This window comes from Leptosomus discolor, chromosome 11 (assembly GCF_034619465.1).
Source record: "Leptosomus discolor isolate bLepDis1 chromosome 11, bLepDis1.hap2, whole genome shotgun sequence".
Classification (NCBI taxonomy): domain Eukaryota; kingdom Metazoa; phylum Chordata; class Aves; order Leptosomiformes; family Leptosomidae; genus Leptosomus; species Leptosomus discolor.
This window is the reverse complement of record NC_141401.1, coordinates 13782080-13795308: the sequence shown is the minus strand read 5'-3', so window position 1 is coordinate 13795308 and position 13229 is coordinate 13782080. Positions and strand designations below refer to the sequence as shown.

General features: G+C 41.7%; 1 protein-coding gene across 4 annotated transcripts; it reads right to left on the bottom strand.

Annotated features, from left to right (window-relative positions):
• Positions 1 to 205: 205 nt before the first annotated feature.
• On the bottom strand, positions 206 to 12261 carry LEO1 (LEO1 component of Paf1/RNA polymerase II complex). Of its 4 annotated transcripts, none has more exons than XM_086471435.1 (12): positions 12174 to 12261; positions 10237 to 10962; positions 9879 to 9986; positions 9054 to 9148; positions 8259 to 8404; positions 6774 to 6858; positions 6335 to 6429; positions 5922 to 6056; positions 5205 to 5340; positions 4707 to 4893; positions 4334 to 4431; positions 206 to 490 (listed from the first exon to the last, which is right to left on the bottom strand). In XM_086471435.1, the coding sequence occupies exons 1-12, from the start codon at positions 12229 to 12231 to the stop codon at positions 386 to 388; spliced, it is 1974 nt and encodes a 657-aa protein (XP_086327561.1). In that variant the 5' UTR covers positions 12232 to 12261; the 3' UTR covers positions 206 to 385. The 4 variants fall into 4 exon arrangements, with proteins under 4 accessions (XP_086327561.1, XP_086327562.1, XP_086327563.1 ...); XM_086471436.1 differs by having other exon boundaries at positions 9879 to 9983; XM_086471437.1 differs by having other exon boundaries at positions 206 to 486; positions 9879 to 9983.
• Between the last annotated feature and the right edge of the window lie 968 nt (positions 12262 to 13229).

Below are 13229 nucleotides of genomic sequence, written 5' to 3'. Positions count from 1 at the left end.
TACCTTTGTCAGGCAAACCAATCATTTAAGCATTCTATAAAGATTAGAAGTGTTTCTCCTAATGAACTCAGTAAAAATCACTCATTAATTCAATAACCAGTTACTACAATTCTCAAAACTGAAATATACTGTGCAGGATAAAAAACCAGCACTGTGATGATCCCTGGTGCAACAGTTGCTGCAATAAAAGAAAAATCTCAAAAAATAAAAGGAAGTCAAAAAACTTTATTCACACCAGAAACGCAGACTTCAATGGAATTTTCCTTTATCAAAATAACCGCACTATGGTTACTTACATCTTTGTCGTAAGAGAACTGTACAATATATATATAAATATATATATATATATAAAAAAAAACACAACAACTTTCGTGCTTCCTTGATTTTAATCGTCATCTTCTTCCTCTTCATCACTGATCACATATTTCTTATGCTTCTTACTTGCTTTGTCATCATCCTCTGCTTTTCTCTTTCCAGAAGGTTCACCTTCCTAAAGGCAAAAAAGGACAAAAATAAACCAACATACTTGAAGCTAAAATAAAACACTCAGAAGAACGACAAAAAGACCTCAGTCTTTCTCCTAAGAAACGCCAAATTACTACTTCTAGTTTTTCCATTTTGTGCTCCTGTGATGCAGGACTGCTTACGTATCCACACTTTAAGTTCAGCCAGTGTTGCTACCAGTCTCAAACCCCACCGGAGAGGGTCCGTAGCACAGCTGCAGCTCCATTTACCTCAATGGACACGCAACTGCATCTGCTTCACACGGAGCTACAGCATGGAAGTAATCGATGTCACGATCTGGATGTATGGCACGTGCAATACCATTCTCAGCAAGTCTTATGGGCATAAGTATTCCTAGAATTTGTAGTGAATTCTTCCCCATGCAGAAGCTTTCCCTTCATGCAGCCCACGTAGCTTTGCTAAGTTTTCAGACTATTGACACTTGTATGCCCTAAATTAGAGCTACTGAAGCAAAGAAGAAATTCAGTAAGTGGGTAGGTATTTCGATTGAAACAAAACTAATCCATTCTCTGGCGTAAAGGAGAAACACTGATGAGAAATCTCTGGTACTGCAAATCGACACCACCGTTTAGAGTCCAGCATGTAGGGGGCTTCAAAGAGCGGGTCAAAGGAACTCAAATCATCGAGTTAACTACCTCTTTGCAAGCAATACCATAATGAGGTACCATATAGCAACACCATATAGGCTGGATGCCCAATTTTTATCACCTAAATATAGAGGCAACAGGTTGATTTTTATTCCACGTACATTCACGCCAGTCCGGTGTAAATCACCCTTCCAAACAACATTTTAAATCAGAATGCTATGAAAGTGTTTAATCGAACTACAAACCACCAGTTGTTAACGCAAAACTCATCAATGTGGACATGAAGAACAAGTAACTCAACTACTGTTTAAAAAGAGGAGTATCTTTAAAAATACCCTCAGGTCTAAGTAACCTCACCCCTTTTTCCATTTGTTGGTTTTGGTTGTCTTCTGGGGTTTTTTTTAAAAAATTGCTTGGATTTTAAGAAGCAGCAAAGATTGAATTTCAGAACTTTAATAAATTACTGGAGTCTCAGAACTCTAATGAATAACTTTTTATTCAAAGCATTTTATTCTGTTATACAGTGAGAATCTCAATTAGGAAGCAATTTTAAGCACCGAAAACAGAAATTAGTAGGGGTGGGAATCTCAATGACAACTTCTTCCTCAGAACAAGCATTCTCTTGTAATCTAGCTAGGCTATTGTTAAATGATTCATCTTCCTGTTTAGCAGAATATCTCTGTTAACTACAGTAACAGTAAAACTACTTGCCATGTGGTGATAAAACAGTATTAATAACAGATTGACGTTTTCAGTAATGGTAACAAATTGTTATCAGGGCAAAGATTTGTGCTGTGTTGTTGACTGACAGCACATAAAAGTAAGTCTGTGTACAAGGAAGTCTGTGTTTCGTGTACGCGGATACATACTACAAATACTACCCTTCCTACTGAAAGTAGGGGTGACTGAAAGTAAGTAGTTATGCATCACCGGGCTTTTTTCATAATACTGTAGCACCCCTCTGTGGCCCTGATGGGAATATGACCTTTAACTCATGTAATTTTAAAATGGAGGCTATCATTCCTCAAGCAGCAGAGAAATGCTGTTGACTAGACTTTCTCTTCTGAGAAAGTGGAGTTGCAAACTCCTGACATTGCTGTATCATGAACTAGCAACTAGTACTGGCTTATAAATAAACAATGAAATTTTTACTAACAAACAATAACAGAGCTCACAAAATTAGTTTTGCCTGCATGCCTCACTATGGCTGTCTCCAGGATTACTGTCATATTTTCTGAAATATTAATTTTTCCTCAATGTATAATAAAAATCCAGAATCTATGTCTTTAAAAGAAAAACTCATTTTTACTTCTGCTTCATATTACAATGCTTATTAGTGCAAATACTCAGCTGACAGCATAAGAGGAGTAGTGTCACAGCAGCAAGAACATGCATTCAGAAGCAGCAAACATCCAAACAGGCTGGGAAATAAGACATGCCTCCCGAGAAGGTTACAGGAAGTACAGTATAGCAACGCAAACAAGAGCAAACTTACTCCTTCAAAAACTAAGATTTCTTACCCTATTGAGGTATGTGTCATACTAAAAACTATGTCCTGTATCGGTCATTTAAACACAACTTTGGAATTTCAGCAGCTGTGATTAGAGAAGTCTGACATGCATTCATTCACTAGAAGGACACATCACAAACTACACTGCAAAATTACTCTCTAAAGAAGAAAAGGATGTTTTATGATGGAAGCCTCTAAAATTCAAGAGTGAAGTTCTAGCCACTTCAGCAGCTATTAGCATAGCACACCAGATACAACTGTAGGAAATCAACTGGAAGTAACCTTAGGGCAATAATAATTTAAACAGCTAAAATAATCTCTTAAAGGAAATGGTGATACAAAGCATTAAAAATATTACATATGCTTACACTGACCTACTCAAACTTCCTTTTTTAAACATCTGCATGATACTCTATGCATAATTTTAAAATAACATATCATTTACAGTAAAATAGGACAGGAAGATTAATCAAACTAGCATGTCAGTGTAAAAACACCTCTCATAACCTACAACGTAGCAATGAGAACCTATCAAGCTAAGTTAGTTTGTATTTATCATCCTGCCACGTAAGTGAAGGGGCTATCAACAGAGCTCAGGTGTGACCCAACTACCACTCCTACGCCATGAGAAACGCAAGCACAGCTGCAACCCAGGGCCGCACTATACTGATCAGCAGCAAGATAACAGTAATACACAACTGGCGATGTCTAAAAGAAAGCAAACTAATGGGCTACTAAACCACATAGGCCAAACACCTGACCCAGCCCAATTCCCTCTTGAGCAGGGCAGCGGCAACAGGGCAAGACTGCCATTTGTCATGAATCCCAAAATTCCCTCTTCTTTCAGCTTCCCAAGGTACACAGTAAATGTTCTACAGCTCTTTGCCACAGAAGCATTTTACAGTGAGGAGCACGGGTCGGGAAAATTGACTACATAGGTATAGTTGATATAGGACAGAGTCCTGGTTCCCCTTCTACCACTAGATGAAAAGATAAGTTCTAATCTCAGAAACGGTATCTGTCAGTTTTGAGAAGTGCTACACTGCGGTGCTGTATCAGAAGTGACTTTACTTGAAAAGAACTAAACCTCAAGCCGTCATATACACCAAGATTCATTCGCTTCTACCCAGCAGTGATAAATTACAACCCAATAGATCACAATTTTAAAAGAGGAAACAGCACTACTGCTGTAGCTAACAGTTAACTTGATCGTGGCCTGATGTTCAGGATAATACTTGGGTGATGAATAACGTTTATTTAGCAACAGACATTAACAGTTCTTAACTTAGTTTTTTAACTCTTCTCCTTAAAAAGAGCAGAAATACTATGTGAAAACGCTTCCGCTATTTCCATAATCAACAGAAGAGGATCACGCAGCTTAGGAGACAACACTGCACTAGAATTCCAATAATAAGTCTTCTCACTCCTTGCATAATTCTGGTAAAGTAATTTTACATAACTCTGCATAAATTTTGCCATCTTTAAATCAGCAATAACAATAGTGACCTCCTCTGGGAATCACTCAGGTCTACAAACTAATGCATAGTATAAGAAATTGCTGATTAATTACCGTGGAAAGCATGCCAAGTCAAATAACACATTCGTCACAGCATAAATGAAACTTCAAAAGTCTCAGCTTTAAAACCGACATTAGTGCAGGAAATGTTCCTGACTGAAAATGAGTAGCTGAAGAACAAAATCCTTTTCTTACCTCATCACTAGTAAGTTTCTTTGCCTTGAGTAGCCTTTGTGTTTTATCTTCATCTGAGCCTTCATCACTGTCAGAAGAGTAGATTCTAGCACGTTCTTCTACAGAGAAAAATGAAAAGATAAATATTTATCTTTATCTGAAACTGGTGAGGAAAACAGAGTATTATTAACAATATTTCTCTCACATTTAGTCCCACAAAAAGCTGGCGGAATCTAACTCCAGAGTAAACAAAATAAACTTATATGAACTGAATCCACGTCTACTAATATGTCAAGTGAACTGGCAAAATACAATCTTACCAGGTCTCTCCTGTGAAATTAATCCACGTGAATCGCACAGGCCCTGCTTACGTGCTGTTAGGGTTTATTATTACCTCTGATGCCACCTTTGTATCTGTTTTTGATAGCTGCTAGACTGATTGCATCATCTCCCTCGTCCTCTTCATCATAGCGATCAGGTTCCAAGTAATTTGCACTCAGACCACGCTGATGCTGCTTCTCCCGCATTCTTCGCTGCTGAGATTCTCTACGAATGGAAGCTCTTAATCTCTCCTCTTCTTTCTGTCCAAAGAAAGAAGCAATATAGAAAGATTGAGGGGAAAAAAAGAAAACAGACCAACTCAAAGAGCACCCTGTACTCTACTGTGGCTTTTGAAATAATTTCATGGCAGTGTAACGATTGTACATATTCTGATTTTTCTGTGATCTGTAAGGTTAAGCCAACTGCGCCCACGGCTAACTACTCTTGTCTGTAACTCCAAAATACACCCTGTTTTTCATAAAGTCATAAAGTGTTCAGAAATGTTCGGCTGTATTACAGCTGTGACTTTGTAGATTAAATCAGCGTATAAGAGAGTTCCATGACACGATACCTTAATCATTTCTGTGCGCTGAGATTCTGGATCTCGACCTGCCATTGGCAAAATACGAATTTTCTGGGTCTTTGAACATCTATCTGCCAGAGACAGAGTCATCTTCCTGTGAGTGGCACTGTCCGTAGAGTGTGGCCTGTTAAAAAATTGCTGTGCGTTAAATACTTCTTCAAGGAACAACGGTAGGGCCAGCATACTTAAGACTGCAAAGATTCATCTGAACAAAAGTAAAAGCATCATTATTTTTCTTTTTTAATTTATTTTTTTATTTATTTATGTACATTGCAACACCTACTGGGCACATCAATTACTCTCAGCACACTACCTGCAGTCCATTACCAGCCTAAATAATCATCCTCACATTTCACATCACTATCCCAAGGCATAATCATCATCTTGATAGCAACTGGTAGCAATTAATTTCAGGGAATATTAATATTCTTTCTGAGTTGGGTGAGGACTTGCACTTAAAAATGCAAATAAAAATATATATTAAAAAAGTACAAGTAGCCTACATATTGCAGTGAAGGGCATATTAACTTGTCAAACTGGGACACTTAATTTAGGAAAAATCTTACCGAAACACTGACTTTGGAAAATAGCACAAACAGTTAAGCTCTGAAGGTTTACGAACTGGTATCTCTAATCTTTATATATTAGCTACAAAACCTAACTGCAAAAGTAGCATCAACATTTGACATAGAATAGCATGTTTACCTGAAGGTTAACTTTGTCTTGAACACAGCCTGTCCTTGTAGACCTGTCCCTTGTCTGATAAACAAATGGTTGTGATCTCCCTGTAGTGGCGCCTTGTACACGTCAAAGACCTCATTGCCCAAGTGGAGAGACATGCTTAAAAGAGATTCATATATCAGTTATTTGATAAAGCCACTCAGTTTATTTTTGCCTCATTTATAGAGAAAGCCTTCAAGTTTCTTTTTTACACATAACCAATAATTACATTTCAATCCAAACTAAGCAGAGCATAAAATTTTCAAAGCACTGAGACTAAAATAATTTCTGCTGTGCAGAACTGACATCAAAGTTTGTTGACCTTCCAATTTTGCACACCATGGCATTTCACTGTGAGAACCACCGTATTCCTTCAATAGCCAAAAGTCTAAACTAACCTTCCATCTGACCATTTGACTATCCGTGCGTTACTTTCTCTGATCTCGTTCCCTTCCTCATCTCGTCGCATCCGCCATCGTATTGTGTTTTCTACCTGTGGGAAAAAAAAACGAAACACTTTTTCAAACTCATAGTAAGGAACACTGTGGTAAAATATACTCTATATAGGTCAAGAATGACAGTTAGAAAGGTTAGATAATTTGCAGCAAAGAAATGAAGGTGGAAGGTATCGCTTTTACAGGTGAAATGCAGCTGTCAAGCTTTTTTTTTTTTTTTAAATTTATTACTAAAATGGATCAACTTTCCTCAGGGCTGAACTAGTCCACACTTTCATAATCTGAACTGTAACTCAAAACACCATCCTAATAGACCTGAAATAGCCCTTGAAGAAATGTGGCTAGAGGAGTGCAAAAGAGAAAAGGAAAACTAACATTGTACCTTGAGTTTTAACCTAGTTCTACCCTCTTCATCAAGCATCTCCTCATCTTCAAATTCATCTTCATAATACTGGGGATCAAAAGGTCTGCAATAAATTATATAACACAGTCTTTATTCTTCTGGAAATTAATCCACACTATTCCAGAGCTGTGCAAAGTAACAGGTGCTTGAAAGGTTTAAATTACACATCACACACAACAGTAGGCACTGCAGCTGAGACAGCCATTTCTGCAGTGAATTATTTACTGCATTGATTCCACACCACAGGAGGCCTACCCAAGTGTCCTCACTACCATCAATTACAGCCACTTTAACACTCAGACCCTCTAACTGGCTCTAGCTAAAGAAAGTATCTCTGCCTCAGAAAAATAGTGTTTCCTTAGTATCAGGATGATGAGGTCAGGGTTAAGCCTGGAACAAAATATATACAATATTGTACAGAGAAAATAAAAGGAAAAATTATAAACTGGCGAAATAGGGATTTTCTAAGAGCACAATCTTTGTAATTTTTTAATTTGAATCTCAAATCCAACTAAAGGGAAAGGAAGATGAGATTGGTTTTCCTCTCTTCCTTCAAAAAGTCTGGAGTGGAAGTGGCGGGGGGGGGGGGAAGGCCATCCCTTAGCCTCCTTCCTAATAGTTTCCAGGCTGCTGCAAGGGAAAGAAGCAATAAACAGACTGCTACTGTACAATTCTATTTTCAGTCCTGCCTGCCCCCCAGAGATCCCCAGGACTTCTCTCACTGATTACAGCCACTAATCACTTAACAGTTCTCTCCTGAAACAGACTACAGCATGAAAGCCAGGAAGAATGATTTAACTAATGTATAACAGAAACAATGCTACACTGCCAGCTAACACAACACTACAACACAAAGCAATAAAGTTGCTTAACAAAACACTCAAAAATGGATTTAACAGCAATTTGCTAGAAGTGCTGAAGGGGGGCTTTAGGGACAAACCTAACATCACAAACAACTCTATTTATTTTGTTTCTCCTTATGAATTCCAGAAAATTTCTTTAGCTTGATTTAGGTAAATAGAAAAATGAATAACCAGACTCTCCATAGTTAAGTAGTACATTTAGCACACCAAATAAAAAAGCGCTTGTTCTAAAATTCAAAATGATGTTTTTGTCACTCAGAAATGCATAAAGGTTCTGTGCATTTGGCTTTCACATCTCTGAGAGCCTGAACATATGTTTAAAATTCAACTGATAGCACGTGCCTTCAATTAAATCATATTTTTGTCTGTTTTTAAAGACAAAAAGTTATTCAATCAAGCTGAAACCCAAGCTTGTAAGAAAATTACTCAGCACTTGATTACACACGACAGATATTACTATTGACCAATCACAACCAAAAGTGTGCGTCTTAATGTCAACCATTTTAAACATGGCCAACGTATGTAATCGTATTACTAAAACAAAAGCCATACAGGAAAACACTAAAAAGCCTTATCAATCACATATTTAACGTGCAATTACCTGGGCTCCACACTAAGGAAGTTGGGCAGCTTCACAAAATACAAATCATTACCAAGGTCTGTGTTTACTTTTGGTATTTCTACCTCTATTCTAGTCTCTGGAATAGGCTCTTCTTCCTGCTGTTCTTGACTCAGACCATTCTCATCCTAATGAAAAAGGAGAACAGAAGCGTAAGTGAAAAAAGTCTATCTGGCTACTGTTGCTCTAATAAGCACTCACATTTGGCTTAAAAAACTGTCACCTGTAGGCACAGAGAGAGATCAGGAAGCTTTGGGTAAAAGAACTTGTACGTTTTCAGTGAAAGCAATTCGATTCAGCGTTTTCATATGCCACTTCAAGCAATTTCAAATACCCACGCAAACTCAAGAGACCAAAACCAGTAAGGAAACGGCAAAGGAGCTGACATACAGGGTTTTTTGGACAACTTTTCCCAGATAAAAAAAATATCTTTATGTATTATCATCAAGACCAAAAATGAAAATATTTGTCAAATAGTGGTACTAAGGTACCAATGACAGCTACGATTTTGTATTTTACTTGATGACAATCAAAACCACTCATTATGTTTCTTTCAAGTACAAAAAGTGGAGCAGGGATGGGGGAAGGCAGATAAATTAATCCATCTGACATTGCTATGTATAAAACTTTAATAATTCTTTTATCTAGGGCAAAAACCTGTAATGCTTACTTAATGCTGTTACCCTTTTTTCATTAAAATATTCTCAAACTCAATCAGGGTTCTACATTTCAGAGTGAAATGGCATGTTAATTATTTCAAAAGTCAAGTCTACTCACAATGGGCTGTCCTGGAGTTGGTGGCTTGTCTTCTCCATCGCTCCCTGAGGAAATGTCATCTGCACCTCCAAACAGATCCATGACATCTGCATGCTCTTGAGCAGAAAAATTACTACTTTAAAATACACACATATGCGTACACACATCCCTACATGCAAGCACACTCACAGAAAAAGTTTAACACATCCTTCACTTTTATTACCTCTTAAAATCACCTATAAAGGTTAAAAATTGTGAAAGTTTACAAAGCACGCATTATTCTCTTATCCTGAAAAACAGTTTTCCTATGTATTTTTAAGCTAAGGATTCAAGGTATGTTTTCCTAGAAAAGCTCTATCTGATAAGAGAATCTAGTTGAAAGATGGCAACAGAGGAATTAAGAGTATAAGATAATCCTTTACTCAAGTGAACAACTTAAATATTATGCATTTCGGAGGTTTTATTTCTCAGAAGAATCAACACCTCTTTCTCAGCCAGCTAAACATCACAAAAATCAATACAGGTTCTCTGGGCTGCTCTGATTTGAGGCACCATTTCTTACCATCTTCCAGTAAAAATGTGTCAAGCAACATTTGCAAAACAAAAGCTCTGCCTCTCACAAAGGAAACTGAAAAACTGGTAGAGCCAACTAGAGACAATCAGCAGAAATACAGCGTGTACTTCCCCATACAGAATTCTTACTCTGCTGTTTTGTTATCTCCACGGCAACACAGTTACATCGTATAGCAAGACTATCAATTTTATCAAGCCCTGTAGCTGATGAATGGTGGGCTTAAGATGAGAATTAAATGGACCAAAACCGCACAAAACAATGCCACCATTTACCTTTCTGTCCTTCTGTATCACTGTCCACTTCTGAATCTGAGGCAATTGGTTTCTTTCGCTTCATCCGCAGAACTTCATCTTCGCTATCACTTCCCCTTGCAGACTCTACTAAGGAGCATAATTATTCTCAGAAAATTAAAAATTCTGTTCCACATATCTTAAACTTCCTTTGTATTAATAAATTGATTCAGATTAAAAGGAAAGCGCTACATTAAAAGCATTACAAAGACGACTATAGTTGAAAGCTACATGATTAATGCCTTTACATTGAAGTCCGAATCTTTTCAGGCCAATATAAATGAAACAATAGAGGGAGATCAAACCAGAAGGAAACCACTACTACTGCATTCAGTCCTACCAGATTTGTGCTCTTGGTCCTCCTCATCAGAGTGCTGGGCCCTTTCATCATCATCTGAGTTCTGCATCTTCTCCTCATCAGAATGCTGGGCCCTTTCATCATCATCCGAGTTCTGCATCTTCTCCTCATCTGAGACCTGCGGCCTCTCCTCATCATCGGAGTTCTGCATTTTCTCCTCGTCTGAGTTCTGGAGTCTTTCCTCATCATCAGATATCTGCGGCCTTTCATCTTCATCAGAGTTCTGCTGTCTCTCCTCATCGTCAGAGTTCTGCTGTCTCTCCTCATCGTCAGAGTTCTGCTGTCTCTCCTCATCGTCTGACTGATCGCTTTTGTCCTCCTTGCCCCACTTCTCATCCTCTGAATGTGCTTTTTCAGAACCATCTCCTTCTGAATGATGACTGCCTTCATCTGACCCATGCCCACGATCATCCTCCTCCTCATCATGAGCAGCTTCTGAAACACTGTGCTGGTCCACATCTGACTGATCATTATCTTCATGCTCAGAATGTCCTGAAGCTTCAGAGCGGTTGTAGGATCTTTCAGAGTGGTTGTCGCTCCCTGTGTGATGAGATGCCCCTTCATCCTCACTATCATCTCCAAATAACTCCTTATTACTAGGTTTTACTGCCTCTCTGTCATCATCCTGGTCACTGTCGCTTCCAGAAGCATTGCTACCAGAGCCAGCATTCTCCTGGTCAGAATCAGATTCAGATCCAGAATCGGAATCTGCAAAACAAAGATCACCCTGTCAAGAGTTAAAACGTCCCTACTGGGATGCACATAAAGTGATGGGCATTGCTTTGAAAAAAAAAAAAAAAAAAAATCTCCCAAACCCCAGAGAGAAAACGTAAAGAGAACTGTAAGAAAGAACTATAAAAAGTTACTTAAAATAATAAAGTGAAATGTCTGCTAATAAAGGCACAGTCAACGAAAGACACGATGAAAAATGATGGATGCCACATAGTTTCAAATCACAAGCTATTATCTAAGATTCTAAAGTTGTAGAAAGCAATTATACAAAAATAGAGAAAATAAAACCTGAAGTAGTGAGGGCTTAAAGTAAGCAAATACATGTATATGGCTTATGAGATCCTACAACTCTAAAATTGTCACCATGCTTTTAATCCAAGTTAGCTGCCTTATGTACCCTGACGTGTTTGTTACAATGGAGCTACTCTTGAATGCCGAGGTTGGTGAATGCCCTTTCAAGCAGGAAAAGAGAGAAACATCTGCCTTGAAAAGTAATTTACAGAAACGGAGACAAGCATTTTAAAAACATACAAATGACTTGAATCGGAAGGGGTTCCATCATTTTTCTTTAGATGCCGATGACAGCTAAAACTCTTCCCGACACAAGGGACAAGCAGGAAACACGCCTTGTTTTCACCATCTCAAATCCAAACAGCTCTAAGCAAACCCAGGATTAGACGCTCTCGCACTCAGAAGCACGCTTTGCTCCTGTTTCCCACCATGAGTCTTCCGTGGCTGCGGTGATGGAAAACGGTCACTGCGAACCGCTTTTTCAGGGAGCCCCAGCTGCGAGACCAGCGCCTTCCCTTCAGAGCACGCAAACGGGCGGGCAGGCGCCGCCGGCGGAACAGAACCCCTGCCGCAGGGGGGCATTTTTAAGGGGACGGCGCTACACGAACGCGGTTTTCTTTCCTATTTAGCCAGAAAAGCAGGTATGCAAAGGGCGCCGGGGGCGACGCCCGCGGCCCGAGCCCTGCCGCCAGGAGGAGGCACGCCGGCCCCTCGGCCCCTCAGCCCGCCCTTTCGCTCCATCTCCCGCGGGCCTGCCCGCGCCCCGCGGAACGAGGGCTGCGGGAGGGGGCGAGGGAGGCGGGGGCGAGGCGGCCCGCGCCGGGCCCGCCTGCGGGGCGCCCCCGAGCGGGGGGGGGGGGGGGGGGGGGAAGGAGGGGACCGCGGCGCCCCCCCACCTTTCTGCTCAGCCTCCGAGTCGGCGTCGCTGCCGAAGAGGTCCTCCATGTCGGCCATGGCGAGAGGACGGGCCCGCCGCCGCACAAGGGCCGCGCGCCCACGGCCACAGCGCCGGCGCCGCTCAGTGACGCAAGTAGGGAGCGCCGCACGGCCCCGCCGGCCGGGCCAGGGGAGGGGAGGAGGAGGAGGAGGAGGAAGAGGAAGCACAAGCACATCCTCTTAAAGGGGCCGCGCCCGTGGCGATTGCCAATGGCCGCGGGCTCCACTGCCGTCAGAGATAAAGGCGTGCCGGCCACAGCCGGCCGGGCGGGGACTGCCACCCCGCGAGGAACCGGGAACCGCCTGTTGACGCAGGGAGCGGCGCTGCGAGAAAAGGGCGAAGGCGGATTCGGTGCCAGCGACCGGCCGGCGGGCTGCCGGCGGCCTGGAGCGGTCGGGCAGCAGCAAAGACAACCGGAGTTGCGGGCGTGCCCCGCGCAGGCCCTCACCCGCCGCCCGGCTCGCCCCGCGCAGTGGTGCCGCACAGATGCCGTCTGGTCGAGTTCGGGCCACCCGGCTGTGCTGGCGCCGGGCGCCAGGACCCGCTTTCCCTCGGCTCCACGCGTACAGAGCCCGGTACCGCCAGGCCTGGCTCCCGCTTCCTCGGCACCGCCGGGGCGGGGAGCTCAGCCCACCCCCCGCTCTGTAGGTGGGACACGGCCCACGCAGCCGGGAGAGGTGGAAGACTCTCACCCGCCGTGTCCGAGAAACGGAGCGCAGTTTGTCTTTACACCTTCCCAGTGCCAATGCGGCTGAAGTAATGCCGCACAAAGCAGCTCCACGCCCCACCCCATTTCTTCTTGGCTTGCTTGTACGGACTGAAGGGGGCTAACGATACACCATCACTCCTTTTATGGGCTCTTACATATCCTTCTGTTGCCTGCTGTGTGGAAATCGAGTTCCACAGCAGTAGCCCTTTACTTCCAGAAGCGCCATTTGGTCACTGGGAGAAGAAAAAGTAATAGTTTGACATAAATGCAAGGGTCAACTGAAGCAAGTCAGTGTACTATTTAAAA